The sequence below is a fragment of the Acanthisitta chloris genome, unplaced genomic scaffold, assembly GCF_000695815.1.
Source record: "Acanthisitta chloris isolate BGI_N310 unplaced genomic scaffold, ASM69581v1 scaffold69, whole genome shotgun sequence".
Classification (NCBI taxonomy): Eukaryota; Metazoa; Chordata; class Aves; order Passeriformes; family Acanthisittidae; genus Acanthisitta; species Acanthisitta chloris.
The window spans coordinates 239,653-259,189 of record NW_008689704.1 but is presented as its reverse complement, the minus strand read 5'-3'; the positions used below and the strand labels follow the sequence as shown (position 1 = coordinate 259,189).

At 36.9% G+C, this 19,537-nt stretch overlaps 1 protein-coding gene across 1 annotated transcript in view; it reads left to right on the top strand.

Moving 5' to 3' along the window:
- The window catches only part of DIAPH2 (diaphanous-related formin 2), a gene marked incomplete at both ends in the record, with an annotated part of 145,840 nt that overhangs the window by 49,844 nt on the left and 76,459 nt on the right, over positions 1-19,537 (top strand). Inside the window, 4 exons of the mRNA XM_009081519.1 lie at positions 3,657-3,758; positions 4,473-4,567; positions 9,102-9,203; positions 15,272-15,511. Of these exons, the coding sequence (XP_009079767.1) occupies positions 3,657-3,758; positions 4,473-4,567; positions 9,102-9,203; positions 15,272-15,511 (539 nt within the window). The remainder of the gene's footprint in view (positions 1-3,656; positions 3,759-4,472; positions 4,568-9,101; positions 9,204-15,271; positions 15,512-19,537) is intronic.

Sequence of the window (19,537 nt, the reverse complement as noted above, 5' to 3'; positions counted from 1 at the left end):
CCTCTTTTGTCTGCTTGAGGTAAATTCTAAAGAAAAGTAAACCCAACCAAAACCTTCTACAGGTCTAAGTGGTGTGAGATAATTATCCATTAGTGGCTATTTTGCCATTTTAGTGACTGTTAATTGTTAGGGATTTTTTAAATCCTTGCTTTGTTGGTACTTCCTCCCAACTGAACAGAGAAATCACTTTAAACAACCAAGACTAGAATTTTCTCCGTTTGTTGAAAACAAAAATCCACACCTTTGTGTGTCTGTTTGCAAACATATGTATTCCAGATAAGCCCAAATATTAATCTACATAAATTTGTGTGAAATGGGATTAACCATCCTGAAGAAACCCAGAGATGTAGAGTAGGGGATTTCAAATCACTTTGCATAAACGCAGCAGCCTGAGCTCTGTCTGTTATCCCAGACATGGTGATCTGAAGTATCACAGGACAACCTGAGAGGCCCTTTGGAGTCTGAATTCTTCTGATGCACATGGTTCTTTCCTGTCAGGACAAAGTACTTGGACTTGTGGGCTCTGTGGCTAAGAATTTGTCAAGGAGAGATTTGTCACTTTTACAAAGTGACTTGCTAGAGATCCTGGACAGGCTTAGCCACTTCTTGGGGGATTCTACCATCCTTCTAGGGCTATTAATGCAGTGGAGGACTGAGAGACTCGATTAGGGAGTATGTTCTGGGAAGTGAAACAGCTGAGCTACGACTATGGAAGGCTGAATTTGGATCAAGCCTTACTTAAGGTGGGGAAAAAGCTTGTCATGTTCTGAACCAAGAGAGGCTAACTTAAACAGGGTGCTCCAGTGTAGGTGACTCAGCAGGGAGCTGGGTAGGAGTTGGACCCTGTGGAATAAAGCTTCAGAGCTGGAGAGCTAACCTGTTTCCTTCAGTGTCAAAGTGAGGAAGTTTCCTCTCTACTACAGCTTTTTTTCTGAACTATTTTTGTTATGGAAACCTGGTTATGACAGTCTCTAGCACTAGGTGCTGTCTGGAAGACTTGTTGGTTTGGGAAAAAAGCTGATTTAAAATGAAGATGTAAGCCAGTACCATTATCAAAGTGCTGTAATGAATAATCACAGCACTAAACTCCAAGGTCTGTATGAAATAATACAGCTGCTTTAGCTCCCAGATTGATTTTTCATCTTGCTTTCCTGAGCTCCCCTGTGTTGTCTGCTATTAAATCCTGTTTTCATCTCTCCCTCTGGTTCTGTGGCATCAAACCAAAAAGCATCTCCTTTTTAAGAGGCACTTGCAAAGGGAGAACCTGAAAGGGGTCCAGAGGTTGGTCAGCAATAGTATATTGATTCTGAAGAGTATCAAGGAGATTTTGTTTATTTAATTACTTTTTAAAATTCTGTAATCAATGGTCCTGTTAAAATGGACTTTGTGATCAAAGGGAGAGAGACACTGACAGAAGAGGGAAGCAGCTTTGTATAGCTCTCTGATGCTTCATGTCGTCTCAAGCAGGGGTCAAACTGCTGGAGAAATTCTAGTAATTGTTTATGAGTAATTTTAGTGATGTGTCTTTCTGCTTGTGAGTTTTGAGTTGGTAAGATTGGTGTTGACACTACATAAGCATCTTGTTCTAGTGTTTCTCCATGTTTTTTGTGCATTGTCATAATGCTACCTTAGAATTTTCATGCATGAAGAGATCAGAACATTTTCTCTGGGTTTTTCAGCACAAAGGTGTTTCTCTCACTTGCTGTTTGCGATCACATTATGTGAATTACCACAGTAGGAAAAAGTTTCCTTTGTTAGAGGTGACTTTTAGTAACAAACACATTTGCTACTCTTGTGTTCTTTGTGTTTCTGTTACCTCTGCAGTTTTTCAAGCCACAGCACTGAGATGGTTACACACTGAAATGTGTGTTACCATAGCTAGTTGCAGAGCAGGTTTTTCTCTGGTGCTCACAACTAGTGACAAGTGTAGTGCTCTGAGTGGGTTGTGAGGGTGTGTTGCTCAGCACTGTAAAGCCGCAATCATGTATGGATATCTGGAGGCTTTAATTCTTAAACAGATGAAGTTTTGGAGTAGTTCACTCCTCTTCTTGAATCATTTCTCTCCCTTGTCTCAACAGACACAAATCTAGGCTTTGCAGTACCTCCTGTTGATATAACAGACCTCACAATATTTGTTGCCTTCCCATGGGATAACTGATTCTTAACTCTTGAGTGGTTTTTTTTTTTGGGGTTGTTGTTTGTGTTGTTGAGTACCTGGTCTTATTTGCTTGTTTAATTGAGAACAATTAGTGCTCAGGGTCTGATTACTCCACAGAGTGTCACTTTAGGATTTTTAATGGCAGCTCGTTATAGCTAAAGGGTCAGTGCTGGTGGGAATTTGGAGGATTATCTGTGTATTATCAAGTTGATGCATAGCTCTATGCTCTTACATTTACCAAGCCAGCTGAGCGAGTTCTGCAGTTAGACTTGCAAACATGTGGCAGGGCAAGGGGAGAGCAAGAGCTGCTTTGTTGTTCAATCATCTTTTTGTTTAGCTGTCCCTGCTTTAGGCTCTTCAGGGGTAGTTGGGATGAGGGAACTATCTTGTACTGGCTTAGTTAAAGGTAAACTAATTATTCAGTAATAAACCCAGTAGAATTATTTTATGCCAGATGTTTTCCTAGTGGTAATATGTATAGAGAGACAAGTATCTCTTTTCTATGTTCTAATTTTTTATTAAAGAGGTTGAAATTGTGGGGTTTATGTTATTCCTCACACTAAAAATTAGCATCTTTTCTTAGGAGATACTTGTAATGAAACCCATGATAGTTCATTACAGTGCAAGAAGAAACAGTGCTTAGAGATGAAAATTGTATTGAGTCTGCTTGAAACTTCCTCTTAATTTGACTTCCCTCCAGTTTTTCACTTACTTTTGAATGACTTAAAATACTCATTAAGTTCAATTAATGTTAAACACATTCAGAGTCTATTCCTTCAGTGCTAAATGTTATGTGATATTTAAAGGGAAATAAATCCTTGTTAATGGGTTTGCTTAATTAATGCTTAAGAAAATTCTGTGAAAATTGACTATTTTAAATTATGCAAAAAATCAGCTTGTATTTTAGGTACTTCAATACCACATTGGTTTCTATGCAATTTCAAGTGCTGAATATGAGGCTAGTGAGCCTTATATATGTGTGTAAGAAATCAAGTGAAAATGTAGGTGAGTTTCTTAGTTAGTTTTGTTCTTTGCCGCTGACAACTGAAATAATTAGTAAAAACATACCTTTGTTCAGTGTGATAAATATCAAATGATATATGTTGTTGGTTTTGGCTGAAGAACTTCTTAATATCATTAATATTTCAACAGAGGGCACTCGTGTGCTTTGAGGTAACACCAAGTCCCTGTGGCTTTAAATGTACTTGGAACAAACTGGAGCTGAAGTGAAATTTTGTGGGCCAAAATATGTAAATATGACTTGATAGTGTTCTGGAAAATTGGTCATTGGCATATTTTTGTTTATTTATACATATTCCTTCTATTTTGGAAATTTGCTTTGTTTCTTTGGATATTTGATAGGTTGAGGCAGTGCATTCTTTTTGCCTTGAGCTGATGCTAAAAGTTGCACTATCATTGCTTTATCATAGAGTTGCTGTTAGCTAAGAGTGAACAGTTGTAAAAATGAACCAGAATTTAATAAATACTTTCTTTCCAGCCAAAAAGCCAGTAGAAGAATCAGACGAAAAGAAAGCATCTCAGCCAAAGAAAAAGATCAAAGAATTAAGAGTTTTGGATGGAAAATCCGCACAAAACTTATGTAAGTGATGGGAAATGCCTTTGGGCAATTTCTAATTAGCATCTACACATATGACTGTTCTTAAATTTCTTTTTTTGTTTACATGTGCAGGGGTATTTCTTTCTAAAAACTACTCATTTGAGAGGTTTTTAGAGATCTCGTCTGAGATCAAATTGCTTTGAGAACTCATTGAAGGGTTTGCAGTATATGTTGTCTCTTGTATGAGTTCAGTTACCCTAAAAATGGTAGAGGTAGGGTATTTTTTTCTCTTTGCCCAGATCTTCACTACCCTTTTGGGACTTTTTTTTCCTAGAATGTCATGTAAATATCATTTATCCAGTGGTAAATGCAGCAGAGCTATTGATACCTGGCTCTGAAAGCAAAAAGAATGAGAGGTCAAGTGTTCTAGTGGCTGAATAGGTCCAAGTGGAAATGCAGATGTCATTCAACAAGATCAGACTTTATTGCTAAGTAAAACTGCTAGGGAGCTACTGAGGATGATCAAAAAGTGAAAAGTGTTGTCATAATTTCATTTATCGGAAAAGAAATTAATTGTAAATCAAACTGCAATAATGTGTCTCATTTAGCATTGGTGTTATGTGGGAGATTTCTTAATTAATTGTGAAACATAATTTGACTGAAGCTATGATTTTTCAGTTGCTAGAAATTATGTTTGCCTTTTTATAGCAATCTTTTTTACCTTTTTGATTCTAATTATGTATTCCTATGTTTCAGCAATATTTTTGGGTTCTTTCCGTTTGCCTTATAAAGAAATAAAAAATATCATTTTAGAGGTTGATGAAGAGAAGTTGAGTGAATCCTTGATTCAGGTATGTGAAAATACTTCTGGTTTTATTGATAGCTTGTTTTCCAGATAAAAATGGCATAAGTATAAGAATAGCATAGAGAGGTATCAGCTACAAGTGTATCAGTTGTGTTTTCTGTTCCATTTATTTCACCTCGACTTTCAAATATGGTCACATGTAGCAGTAAAACTGTCTTTAAAAGACACTTTTAACAAAAGTACCTTTGAATCTCTCACTTTATGAAGTTTTGCTTTCAAAAGGAAATCTCTGAGAATTTTAGTTTTTCAGCTTTGAAGGCAAACTGAAGAAGATTTAGGCACGTGGATAATAAAGTTTCATCAGGCATCTTGAGGAAACAGTTCTGCTTGTCTCTAGTGAGAGATGAAACTACCTGAATGTTTCAGGATACTGCTGCAACTCAATACTCATCTGTAAATCAAACCTGCTTTCAGGCTGGTTTGGTCTCATTTTGAGCCCAAAGTCTCTCAGCTGGAGAGAACAAAGTGTGAAATACAACTTCTTTGCATGCCTCTCTGATTTCCTCACAGTGAGAGGAAAGTGAGTGTGCCCACAACCCCTCATGATCCCTGAGGAGTGACAATACAACAGAGAAGCACGTAAACCTTAAAAGTTATAAAGATATAGCACACCAGTAATACTGGTGTTGAATTATGTAATATCACACATAGATTCAGATTCTACCTAAAATGCAGGCCCTTAATCTGTCATTTCATCCTTCCTGTCTCCTGTTTGCACCTTTGTCCCATTCCCCCCAAGGTGTTCTAAATTAATTTCTTCTTCCATTCTTGGACCTGGAAGACGTTTATTCCAGGGACACTGGTATAAACTGAGTTGCCTTAGCGTTTAGAAAATAAGTGCAAAGTCCTAATTTTATTTAGGACTTGATTTGTTGTCCAGGGTTGTCAGATCATGTGTTTAAGAAGCTACAGCTTTAGTCAAGTCAAAAATCAAGGGGAAGGAAACAACCTAACCTTGGATATCTGAAGTGCAGAGTAGTTTCATCTTGGTTATCTCTACAGCAAGTGTGGCTCAATAGAGTGGCTAAACCAGTGGTAAGACAACACTGTGTTTGGTCACATGTCAAAATGACACATATGAGCTCCTATGTAGTAAAAGAACTTCATCCCAGCCAGTCCTGGGAGACCATAAAAAGGCAGATGTGATTGCAAGGTGTGTCAGGTCAAGGATTTCCAGTCAAGAGGATCATTTTTATGCCTTTGAATAGTGTACTTCTAAGACCTTATCTAAAATACTCAGTACATTTCTCAAAAATGAATTTAAAATAGAGAAGCTGAACTTAAAAACTGCTTAAGATGATTGAGGGATAGAGGAACAGTCTACAGAAGGAAGCAGAAAAGATTGGCTTGATTAGATCAGCAATATAAATAGCTGTGAGGGATATGACTACATTATAGCTGTATGGGGAGAAGAGTGATGTGCATAAGCATTGGGGAGAAAAATGAAGTTGCATAAGTAAAAGGTTATGTTAACACCAGAATAAATGTATATGAATTGATCACGAAAGCAACTGTCTAGAAACTCGGCTGCCTATAATCTCCAGAAAATGGAGGCTTTGGAGCTTGGTCTGTTTCTGAAGGGAATGATGTGGCAGAGTTGTTTCCTGTAGCAGGGAGATGTAGCTGCTAACCTGGAAGAGATTCCTCTGTGCTTCAGGAGACATTCTTAGAAATGTACTGGGATAAATGGGCTGTATCACCTATTTCATGTTCAGTCTATTCCGATTTATTTTAATTTTAATCTTCCAATGGAGCTATTAACTAATTTACCAGTTTAACAGTTTTCAGTACTACTGATTGGAGAAACTGTGCAAAGCAAACGTTGCTTTCCTCCATGCTTAGCAAATCTCACACTTGATAAAAATGCACATGTAGAAACTGCTTTGTTCCAAGTGTCAAAGTGGGGAAGTGAAACGGGTATGGCATAATTGAGCAAATAGCAAAGTGCTTTGTCAGTTTTGCTTCTCAGGCCCTTGTTTCTTGCTGCTTTTCGAACTCATGGTGTAATCCTCACTAAAATTAACTGGATTAATGAGTTTGCGTACATGGTAGACTACAGACTGTTGTAACTCTTCCTTGAGGAAAAGACTTTAGGAAAAAATACTTGAGTTCCCAGTGTTTCTTAGAGAGAGTAAGCTCTTGTAACCATAGAGTTGGTGAACACTGTGCTGAGCAGAATTCAGAGCATCGTGGCAGTGAGGAGTGAGTGATAGTTTCAGCCTCCTAATGCAAGCCTTAGATTTCTTTTTATGCGTATGTAAACCATTTTCCTTACCCTTTTTTGTTTAAACCCACATCATCATGAATGCATTATGAAACTGTTTCCTGAAGTACTGACAAGAATTTGAATATGTGATCACTGAATGCTTTATCTTCATTTTCAGTGATTCAACATATATATGTGTATGAGTGTGTATAAATATACATATATATGTAAAAAGGCTGCAGTGTTCTCTTCTTAGAAACTGAGGGTGAAATGAGTTGATCTGTTGGCTCTAGAATATAAAGGCATGTGGATGAAGAAAAAGCAATAATTAAGCAAGCTAACAGATATTGGCTACATGGCTAAAAAATGCTGGTTTAGTAGCAGGTACTTGTATTTCTGCACTGATGGAAAAATCATGTTTTACTGTAAGTTTATTAATGTGTACTGAAATGTACATTTCTGAGACTTTTGGTGACAGCATTTGGTATATAGTCTAGCTAGGTTAAAAAAATTGCATTAGTTAATGACTTTGATCTTTACCAGCATTAAACAATCAATCCAACGAGCAAAGATGTTTTACAGATACTTTTTTTTTTTTTCCGCAACTCGAAATTTGTGGGACATGGGTTAATAGGAAAGGAAACATACTTAAGTTTAAGCACGAGGCTGTAGCTTAATTGTCTGACATGAGGTGAGTCTGGTGCTCATCTCTGCCACATCTATTGCACACTGAGACATTGAACAGCTCCTCAGTGAGAGTAACAGAGATGTTTGGTATGAGACTGCTTGTCACCTTCATTTTTCTTTATTAAGACGGGTGAATGTTTGATTCTTTCAGCTTGGAGAATTAAGTTTGCTATCAGCTGCAAATCTGACAAATTAGACTGATGCCTTTCTCCAAGTTGTACCTTAATGTCTCCTTCAAGCCTGGCACAGTGATCAGTAATCAAATTCTCAAAATGAGTAAGAATATTGCAAGAGTGATGAAAAGATTGGCCTGTTCTAAAAATAACACATCTGTACCTCTAATGGTACAGGTTTTCTCCAATTAAGACTTCTAGATCTGAAAAAAATGCGCTTCTGTAGTGCTGGTTGCTTTTTTGACAGGTGCATAACTCTTTTCCTATTGATGTTTTCTTGAATATAAATGGATTTGATTTTCCTTCAAGAATTACATTATTGGTTTGTTTTCAGCTGGTGTATATGGGAAAATTGAATACAACCTAAACGTTTACTGAGTATCTCTTAAAACAAAGCATTCTTCAGCCTTAATATAAGTATTATATTCATTAAGCATGCCTGTATTTTGAGATCTTAAGATCACACAATAACTCATAGAATCATAGAATCAACCTGGTTGGAAAAGATCTCCAAGATCATCAAGTCCAACCCTACCGTGGTCACTAGCCCATGGCACTAAGTGCCACATCCAGTCTCAGCTTGAAAACCTCCAGGGATGGGGAATCCACCACCTCCCTGAGCAGCACATTCCAATGCCTGAGCACTCTCTCCATAAAAAAATCTCTTCCTAAGATCCAACCTAACCCTCCCCTGGCAGAGCTTGAGTCTGTGCCCTCTTGTCCTGCTGCTGGTTGCCTGGGAGAAGAGACCAACCCCCACCTGACTCCAACCTCCTGTCAGGGAGTTGTAGAGGGGGATAAGGTCTCCCCTGAGCCTCCTCTTCTCCAGGCTGAACCCCCCCAGCTCCCTCAGCCTCTCCTCATGGCACTTGTGCTCCAGTCCCTTCACCAGCCTCCTTGATAATACAATTGTCTTTGAGGACATGGTTACGATTGCAAACAAGTTGAGCTTTTTGATGAGTTCCACAATATTTGCTGTCGAAAAGATCTGTACAATATTCACGTGTTGCCTTTTTTTGGGTCAGGTTTTAAGTATATTTTATGTACTTTGACTATCTAAAGATATAAAATTGTTTTGGCTAGTTATATCTTGTTTTATACAGACCAGTTGTTACTCGATTAATATTTAATAATCAAGATGCAATCATTAGGGCAAAGTAGACTGCAGGTAGAGTATAATTCTTCAGGGTCTGACAGTATCAAGGAGTTTTGTCTAACCTTTTAATACTGAGAAGCTATTCTTCAAATCAGATACTGTAACAGAGGAGCTGATGTCTGTATTAAATAATTGCTGGTTTGATTTGATGTTTATATAGTGTTAAAGCTGCGTAAATAAAATAAGCTTCCCATAATTTCCTTATGCATTTCCATGTTGTGGTATTTTAAGCATGTTATTTTTAATATCTCAGTTAGTTTAATATAACAAATTTGATATAATGCCTTGTTTGTTTTAGAACCTGGTGAAGAATCTTCCTGAGCAGAAGGAACTCAATGCCTTAGCTGAATTAAAAGATGAATATGATGATCTTGCTGAGCCAGAGCAATTTGGAGTTGTGGTATGTATTAGTTCAATAATTGCCTCCAGAGTTCAATTTTGTCACATAAAAAGGAAAATTGTAGGGAGAAATTATTATGGTTAGTGTTTCTGCAAGTCCTGCAGTAGGAAAAGGTTGCTATGTACTTCGTGATAATGAAGAAATAATCAAAAGTCTCTGAATATGTGTTAGGCCACGTTGGATTGGGCCTGAGCAACCTGGTCTAGTGAGTGGCATCCTTCCCTGTGACAGGGGGTTGGAATTAGATGAACTTTAAGGTCTCCTCCAACCCAAACCATTCTAGGATTTCATGATTCTAGGTGTTTTTTTTGGATGGAGATACAGTATGCCATTAGGAGCAGCTGGTACTCCTGTGCCAGGCCAAACCTCTGGTCTGACTCTCTTGTCTTGAATGTTCAGTAAACAGTGATGAAGAACACTCATGTTTCAAGTAGTTAATTTTCCAAGAGTCCATAAAAGACCCATTTACTATGGCATTGACAGCTGCAGGAAATTTATTCTTCTGTATCAAAAGCTGTAAAGAGGTGAAAGAGTTAATGTGCCCATAAGTAGCTCTTGTGTGTGTCTCTCTATTTTATGTGTATATATATACACACATATATGTATGTATGCATATACATATAAAATATCTGTGTTTGTATATACACCCAAAAGAAACTTGACAAATGGCTCTAGAAGAGGTGTGGATTCATATTAGAGCTGAAATTGTCGATGGCATTCAGTTTCTTTTACTAGTATTAGTACATAAATCTACTCCCAAAGTAGGGATATGGAGTGCTTTGGTGGCTAGGACCTGTCTCCAAATGGAATTACTGACTTTGCATAAGTGACTTTAATCCATGCTGGTAGGTGATTGTGTGATACCAAGTGCTGTGCCAGGACTTGGAAATCACTTTCTGCTTCTGGTTGTCCAAAGACCTGAGAAGTCTTTAGGCAAATTAGCTCCTGTTTTCACTTCACTTTGGTAGTCTAAAAGATTAGGATGATGCTGATAGCCTCTGTAATGTGTTTAGGATTTATCCCCAACTCCACAGGAGCTTGGTTTGCTCTTGCTGGAGTTTTAAGGCATTATGTACATTAAAATGCATTAAAACAGGACTAGAGGCCTCTGAAAAGGGGAGAGTAAATCAGCTTTCTACAAAAAAAGCTCTGATTTGAGCATAATTTGGCTTCAGGAGTGCCTGTTGAGTGATTTATTTATTTATTTTTTAATTATTACTTTTCGGTTGGGGAAATAAGAGAATATAATTTGACCTAATGAGATTTTTGTAGAGGATTTATGAAATGAAAGATATCAATGACTCCTTTTGAAAAACTTTAGCCTATTGATTTCCTTTTTTTTCTTAATAAATGTGATAAAGTTCCAAAAATCTTTTATTTCGAAGCAAAGATGAGGAATTTTGGTAGGACTGTGATATTTTAGTTAGCCTTATTGCAAGGATTGCAGTAATAAAACATTAGCATTTATTGATCAGCAACCAACTAAAAATCTGTGTAAATACAGATTTAGTGCTTTTCTTGAAGGAATGGTAACATGCAAAGCATATTGAAAATATAAACATAACAATATATTAGTATATTGTATCTTTAGGTAGGTAAAAACGTATCCATATACATGGATATATTATGTTTTATGTACATACTTATGTATAGTTAAAAATCTGTTTAAAATCACTAGAAGGATACTTTGTTCCTTCCTTGTCATGTAACACACACTTTCAGGGTGAATAAAACAGTGTGATGGAATTAGAATGATACTTCCAGCCCTACAACAAAATGGGATTTTAATCCCTGGGAGGGGGAGGAAGAGCCTTGTTTTTGTTTCTGTTTCCTGCCTGTTTTTGAAATGTCAATGAGCAAAGGATGCCATAGAGTGGCTGATTTACCAAAGGAATTTTTCCTCATTTTGCCCTACATAAATAATGCCAGACAAAGTGGAAAATTACTTAGGTTTTGTGCAAGGACAATATCTGAAATGTGCCTAAGAAAAATGCATAATGGAAGCAAACAAGGTGGAGGCATTAGGACAAATGAAGACTCTGATGTCTGTGAATTTTTTTCAGTTAACTGTGCAAAGTAAGCACAGAAATGGAGAAAATGGTGCATAATGACCTTGATTTAAAAGACTCTGTAGATATTCCTTCATTTTACTGCTGTAAATTCCTTAATGTTTCACTCCTGATCTTTATAACTTGGATCATTTCCTAAATTGATTCCTCCTTCTGCCCTACATTCCCTTTAATGAGCATTATCCATACCTTGTCTCTTCTGCCTCAGCCTTTCACTCCTGTTTGGTTCTACTGCATTGCTCTCTACAGCTCATATATAAAGATAATTCTGGACTAGGGTACTGCTCATATACCCAGGGGTCAGGCATTTCCCTGAGTTTGGATTTCTGCTGGATTGAAACTAGATGGTCCTTGTTTTTCCCATTTGATTGCACTGAAAAAAGTCATCATAATATCCTAATTTCCCAACAGTACCAATATAGTCATGATCACTGTTTCATTGATTTGTGGTTTTGACTGACTAGAGAAAGTTGAGAGAGTTTTCAAGTACTTAATGCAACATTAATTAGCAAAAACTGCTTAATCAAACATCTCCAAATGGTGATGTTTGCCTTATGAAGGAACTAAGTTTCCTGAAGCTTGTTTGCTTGTTCAGCTTTACCATCTGCTTTAATAAAAAGCAGTACTTTTCCTTATGGGTTGTGCTTCTGTCTTATTTTTAGAGGCTTCTAACTACATTACTACTACTAAAATGCTGGTTTGTCTCTGATTTTGATTTCACTGAACAGCCCATTAAAGGGGGAGCAATGCAGCTGAATTTAAAGACTTGACTCAAGTTGTTTTTTTCTATGTGTCAAATTAATTTTGAAGTTTTGCATTAATAATAATCTTAACCTTGATGTTAGGCATAGGAGAAGACAGAAAGACTATCTTAAGTAATATTTAAAATGTGTACCCTTATTTGTATGTAAATGTAGGTATGTTAATTATTAAGATATGTTAATTGGATAATCACTTTGCCCATCAACTTTAATAAAGGTTGGAATAAGTTGCTTAAAATTTGTGTAGAAAAACCATACTTAGTAAATGATTAACTTATTAGAAGAGACCGATTAACTTAATATTCAGCTGATATGTAAATGGAAATTAGAACTCCATTTTCATTTAGATGAAATGTTAAAATCAATTATAAATTCTAATTAGTTATTGGAACTTTTTGAAGTTCTATCCTGGGATCAAAAAAGGCAACACAACTTCACATAAAGGAAAGTTTGCGTTGATGTTGAAGTAGAGCAAGAAAAATAGATTAACTGAATCAGCTGTATAACATTAAATAAGCTAAGCAGAATGTTATCTGATTTTGAAATGTAAAACTTGTGTTCAAGAGTTAATTTTTTTATGATATGGGAACAGCTGCAGCTTCAGTAAGGAACTGCATTTCCATTTCAGTGCCAGTTGAACATTTTTAGTATTATAAAAGAAGCTGTACAGACTTGCATATTCTGTGACCCTTTTGTCTGTCTAACCAGCTACCCTGGCCAGTCTTGGCTGGGAGGTAGACTAACTGGGAAGAGTTGTACGAATTTATTGCACTGCATTTGTTTAGTCATCTAGTCTTTGAAAACTAATTTATTTGCCACTTTTTTGGCCTAATTGTAATTTCTAGAGCAGCTGAAGAATTAATCTTCCTAGAGCGTTGTTAGGGAAAAAGGGGAACTTTAATATTATACAGGTAAGAGGCTAAGTTGTCTTAGTAAGTTGACAAATTTGTATTAGAGGAATGTCAGCTTTTTCTTAGGAAGTGAGGCAAATTTAATTGTGCTTTTTGCCTTTCTCCAGTAGCCTTTGATCCTAGTTTTAATACAGGGCTTGAGAACTGAATGATGATAATAAAGCATAAAGAACTGAATAAAGAACTTGATTAGGTAGAGAGTTCAGACAAGACCTTTCTGAAAGCCCAGAAGGGGAAGTAATGACATGCAGCCCAGCACTCCCTGTCAGCTGGAACAGAAATACCCATTTTCTTGCTGCTTTAACTATTTGAGGTAGAAGCCAATCACAGACTGGTTTGGGTTGGAAAGGTAAGCCAGGGCAGGGTGGGGAAGGAGGTGCTAAAATAGCATTTGTGTCATCACCTACTGATCCATAAAGGACATTATTATGTGTATAAAAATGTTCTGAATTTTAAGGTATCAACCCATCCAAAACAGTGCTTAGGAAATTATCAAGATAAATATTAAAATATTATGCAAGTCAGCAAATGAAATTAAAACTTACTGTTGGTTTGGTGGTTAAACTACCTTGCAAAGGAAATAAATGATCTGTGTCCCATGGCACTTCAGAGTATTAAAATAAGAAAGTACACTTGGCTGAGGTACTGTAAAGGATTATTCTTCACAAATTATTTGTCACACTGTTCTGTTGGCTTATACATGTTTAGTTGTACTCTGGTTTTGGGATCTAAAGCTTCTGACAACTTTTTATTTCTGTGCCATTTTGAGTAAAAACAGTAATTGGAGATTGTTCTACAAAAGTTAAAGCAAATTATGTGATTAATTTTAATTTCCTTCTACTGCAGATTAGTGTAAGTAGATCCTTTCAAGGCAGATGTTTGCAGTATGATATTTCTGAAATACAGAATGATTAGAAGAATAATGTTTCAAGACTTTCAATGATTTTGGCTTAGAGAGGCTCACAGAGAAATTTGTGACAATGGAGATGTATAAAAAAAGATCTCTAGTTATGCTGAAATGCTTCTTTTCTGATCCTTTCCTTTTCCTTGTTGCAGTCTGATCATAGGAATTGTTTGAGACCATCTGGAGTGCCTCCATACTGATGTTCATTTTAGAATGAATTCATTATTATTCAGGCCACTCGAGTCTTTCCTGTGCAAGTTATTGCTGCTGCTTCTGGTTGCTGCTTGGTAGATAACCCCAGTAGGAAAATCATGGTTCCTCAAAGAACCATGGTAAAACTTTGGGCAACAAAGGCAGGGACACATGAAAATCTCTCTGTTTTGATTGTCCAGATCTGTTATTTGTCACATAACAAAGCTTTTCTTTCTAAGTGCTTCAGGAACACTGATAGTGAATCCATCGGGGGAGAAATCTTTCTGTATTCTGCTGCGTAAAATGAGGAGCTAGGTGTGGAAGATCTTGCATGTAAATGAAAATTTTGAAGTGGCTTAAAAGTGCTCAGTGCATATTTTTCTTTTAATTTTAGTATCTCTTGTGAATTATAGTGTGCTAAGTAGGAGGAAATAACTCTGATCGCTTGTGCAAAATATGAAAGACTTGGCCATATTTTGGTAGCTAGATTTAAACTAATGAATCAGCATTGCAGGTATTTTTCAGTATCTCTGTCGTGTGCCGTGTTACAATGCCTTGATCTATAACCTCCCATCTTTTTAGCAGATCAGGATAGAATTAGTCCTCTACTACCTCTTGGCAAGTGTCTGAAAAACAAGTGTGGTAGTATCTTGGGCAGTAGTTTGACAAAATTTCTTTAAAACGTTCAAAACCAAGGCCATGTGTTACCTGCCACGTGTGATCCCACGGGATCAGAACTGAGAGTATCCCATAAGTATGACCTTTAGAATTTGTAGGTATGTTGCTTTTTGTGTAAAATTTGTCATGAATTTCAGCCAAACTCTCTTTATCCAGCTCATGGATGTTTGCCACGTGTACCTTCAGGCTGATCTTTGGTTCTTGGGAACCAGTAGAACAGCTTACATTTCTTTTGCTGGGAAGAAGGGTTTGGACAGTGAGCATTTATTGCCAATGAGTCTGGATTTGACAAGTTAAATGACTTGTTAACAGAAAGCAATTTGTTATTTTTGCTGACTTATTTTCAGGCAAGATATATGGTTTGGGGAAAATACCATGGGCAGGTTACAGATTCCTGGAAATATGAGATAGGCAATGGAAACATACAGAAAGTACAGACTTGCTGGCTGCACAATGTTTATTAATTGGTTTGTTTTTTTTTTTAATTTATACTATTTTGCATAAATAAGCTCTTGGTTTTTAATGTTCTGATGAAATGTTTCATATTTTGCAGATGAGTTCAGTGAAAATGCTGCGGTCACGTCTCAATGGTATCCTCTTCCGCCTCATGTTTGAGGAGCACGTGAGCAACATCAAGCCTGACATCATAGCAGTGACTCTGGCCTGTGAAGAGCTCAAGAAGAGTGAAAGCTTTAGTAAGCTGTTAGAGCTGGTGCTGTTGCTCGGGAACTACATGAACTCTGGCTCCAGAAACGCACAGTCTCTTGGCTTCAAGATCAGCTTTCTTTGCAAGGTAAGCTGGAGCTATAAAGCTTTGAAGTGCAGATTCATGAAACTCAAGACACATGAGAAAGTTCTCTAAGCAGGGAGAAGCATTCCATCAGTGTAATTTACTGACTGCTCCTCTGTGTTTAATAACAGGGAAACACTGAGTAAGCACTTCCAGGCTGGTCCCTACTGTAGCTATGTTGGTGCAATGGGGGTTTAAAGCAGTTTAAATCTGAGTCTGTTCTGAGTCTTTCTGGAGTACACAAGTAGAACCCTTTTTTTTTTGGTCTGATTTTGTTTACTTATCATCTTGTCAATAGAATATACACAGAGCCCTGACTGTGTTAAAAAGCTCTGGTTACTCATCTTTCTTCCCATCTTCTACCCAGCTGTCCCTCAAGCACTGTCATAGAAATAAGGTTAGGCAACAACTTCTGTTGTGGTGGCAAAATATGGGAAGAAGCAAGAACTCCAGGGTCGAGGCCAGACAGAATTTCATCTGCAGTGCTCCTTTGTTTAGATGGTAACGTGTGTAAGGCATTGACCATCTCACTTCAAAAACTGCCTTTGAAGCTACCTTAAAAATAAAGAGATGCAACATTTGTCAACGGATTAAGAAATAAAAGATACTAAACTTGCAAAGAATTTTTTGTGGTCTGATCAGAGGATCCAGATTTCAGGTCCCTTTTTTGGGCACCATGAGGAGATCTGATGTATGCCTCAAGGAGATTTAACCTTGCGAGAAAATTCTGTTTCGGATACACAGCAAGTGTGATCTGGTGTGTTTCAAAGAAAGGCTCTGCATGTTGTGACTTGATGCAAGGATGTTGCCAACTTCTGATATAATGAAAATCATCACCTGAGAAAAACTTTTATTCTTTAATAACTTTATTAAAAGCGAAGCCAAGTTGAAGGATTTTTTTTCACACATCTCATGCTGCATTTTCTTTATGGTAATAGAGGAATCTAAAGGGAAATTAATATTTTAAGTAGAAAGCTACTTATTACTGAGGGGGAGGGGAAATGGTGACTGTTCAGGAATGGTTCTCTAGTATAGCTGAGATCTGAGAAGTTGTTCTTGCACTCCAGGTGATAGATTTATGAATTGCTTTCAATGCAAATCTCACATGTTGACACAGCTAATGTAGATTGACTAATCCTGCAAAATTGTTCTCTGCTGTGCTGAATAATTGCTGAAGCACAGCTACCTGTGCTTACAGCTAAATTCCATTCCAAGCAGCAGAGACTGAAATCTCTGACTATTTAATTCAGCATCGCCCTGAGAAACAAAACCTGTTCCCTTTCTTGTATTTGTTTTCAAGGCGGGTATTTCTGAGGGAAGTGTTCTTTGCTGTTTGGTGGTTTGGTTGGGTTTTTTTCACTTCCCTGTGAGATTTAGAGCAATCCTGAAACATTCTGCATAATGAACTGTTGGCTGTGCTGTTGCATTTAGGTAGCAGATACATTCTGTTATCAGGTCATGGCTAAGAGCAATCACAGACAGCAATGGTGGTTGGAACAAAAAAGATCTTGCCAAGATCCAGACATGAAATTGTATCATTAATATCTCCATGTATTGATTGAAGCTTATGAATTATCACTCATAAGTGCCAAACTCAGAACAAGTCACTGAAGTTAATGGAAATGTAGATCAGTTTCCCTGGACAGTGTGACAAGTGCATTGTCTGCAATTTAAATCATTGTTTATTACTCGTGTTAAACGGTGTTTTTTGCTATTTAAAGTTCTGATTTTCATTGGTTTATTTATAGGATTAGGATAACAATATGTTTTGGCAAGACTTATTTTTGCTCAAATGGTTTTGTACCTGTACTTATGCTTTAATATCCTCTCTCAAGAGGTAACCCCTCCACTCTATTGGTGTTTAATTTTAGAAATGAGTTGTTTTTATGATATTTTGAACAGATTTTTTTTAATTACTATTAAGTATCCACATTTATAGTTAGACTATGACTCTCTTTTTGCATTGATTATTTTCAAGTCAGAATTGCTTTTGGTCCCTTTGTTTAGTAGCTTTCAATTCTTCCTTCCTATTTTCCATCCAAAAGACTAAGATGCCTTTAGCTTTGTGTTATGAACTAAGACTACAGGCTTTGGTACCTGTTGTGAACAGTATGAAATATTAAACTATATCAGGTGAGGATATCTTTTACAAACACCAGCTTTGATATCTCTCTACAGCCACCTGCCAGATTTATTACATTATTCAAAGAGTCTCAAAATTTATGATTGTTGGTCAATAATTGGCCTTCACTGAGAAAACGAAAATTTATCTGTGTGTCAGCATGGCAGAGGGAGAGTGTTCTATTTACTGAAATCTTGCTGTGAATGAAAGTTTCTAGTTTATATTTTTTGACTGTGGAAGGCAATGATAGAAAGAAGTGACATGTATCAGTGAGGGCAAGGCAGCAGTTTGCCAGTGTCATGTGCCTTACCTGGGTGTGTTTTCTGGGGCATCTGGATGCTGCTAAATAGTGAAGGTTGTGTGAACAATGAAAGTTTTTTAAAATTAGTTTAAATTTTTTTGTGCACGTGGTGTTAGTTTGAGAAGGCACTGTTGCTATGTTAGAGGATTTCCTTGAATGGTTTTCATGTGTATTCATTTCTGCTCCTTTCAGTCGTCAAACTAGAGGACTAGATGATCTGTAAGGTCCATTCCAGCCCCTTAATTCTAATTTGTGAGCCCTTATTGTGCACTTTGATAGCATACCTCCCATTTTAGACCAGTGATTTATACTATCACTCAGTGAACTTTCTGCCCATGAAAAAGAACTTGTAAAATTTTTTTGTGCTTTTTTGAGCCAGTTGTCAACAAGGTAGAACACATCTGTGTGCCCAATTTATGTGCAGAATACACACACTTAATGATGAAGAATCCTGATGTGATGAATTCACTTTTCAGTAAAACCCTATTTTTGTATTAATGTTTTTGTTTGTTTCTTGAATAATCTTAGTTGTCTCTTTAGTAGATGTAGTACTTATATTATGTAATCTGGAAAAAAAAAGACAACTATTGATCTGGGATAAATGTTTGGCTTTGGAAAATAATTGTTTTTACAACAGTTATATCATACTCAGAAGACTGTTCTTGTCTAACAATTTTTATTAAAACATGATAAAGGAAAATAAAAGAAAGCACAAATTCCAACTTGTCTGGGCTGAGCTAAAAAGCTAATGCCTGTATAGTAATTGCAAATCCCTAAAAACAGATTATCTTTTGGGATGTTATATTGCAATATATGATGTTATTGAAGACAGAACTGATTTGTAAACAACCTTTAGCAGAAGGCAGAACCCTTAATTTTGTTCAAATAAGAGACTTCAGCATCAGAATTCATGTGCTGTATCAAGACTGGCAAGTGGGAGCAGCTATTCCCATGTATGCACCAAAGCACTTGGATTGCCTGAGTATGAAGGGTTCTGAAAAAACAGAAATAGGGCAGAAAAAGTGCTAAAGTTGGGGAGGCTGCTCTAGTAATTCATTACAGGTAAATCTTTAGACCTGTTGCTGTGTTTGTTTGATTTGTACAAAAGATCCAGCAGCTTTTCCAAACCCTCATTGCAGCAGGAGAATCCTCATGGTGCTGTAAACTTCTGCTACATGGGAATGGAACTGAAAGGAGTTTGCTTTAGGCACGTGTAGGTACATCTTCCTTTCCTGCGTGATGAATTATGGAAAGGCTAACAGCAAGCTTCCCTCAGTTTTAATAAAGCTTTTGTAGTATTCCAACTGGATCAATATGTATTTTATGTAATAAGTAATTTTATCTTAGTTTTTGTTCACAGTGCAAATAGTCCAAGACAAGCTGGTTGTCTAGTCTGAGTGTTATTAAATGAGTGTACATTTATTGTCTAGCAGCCCTTGTTCTGTTAAGGTGGGAAGGATTTCTAGGATATAAAAAGGTATATAATCTCATAAAAATCAATAGAAAGCTTTTTTATAGCAGTAATAAAGTGTCACTCTAGTGATGGTTCATACATCAGTTTTTCCTTACCTTGGCTGTCACATCTAACCCACACACCTGAAAGCTG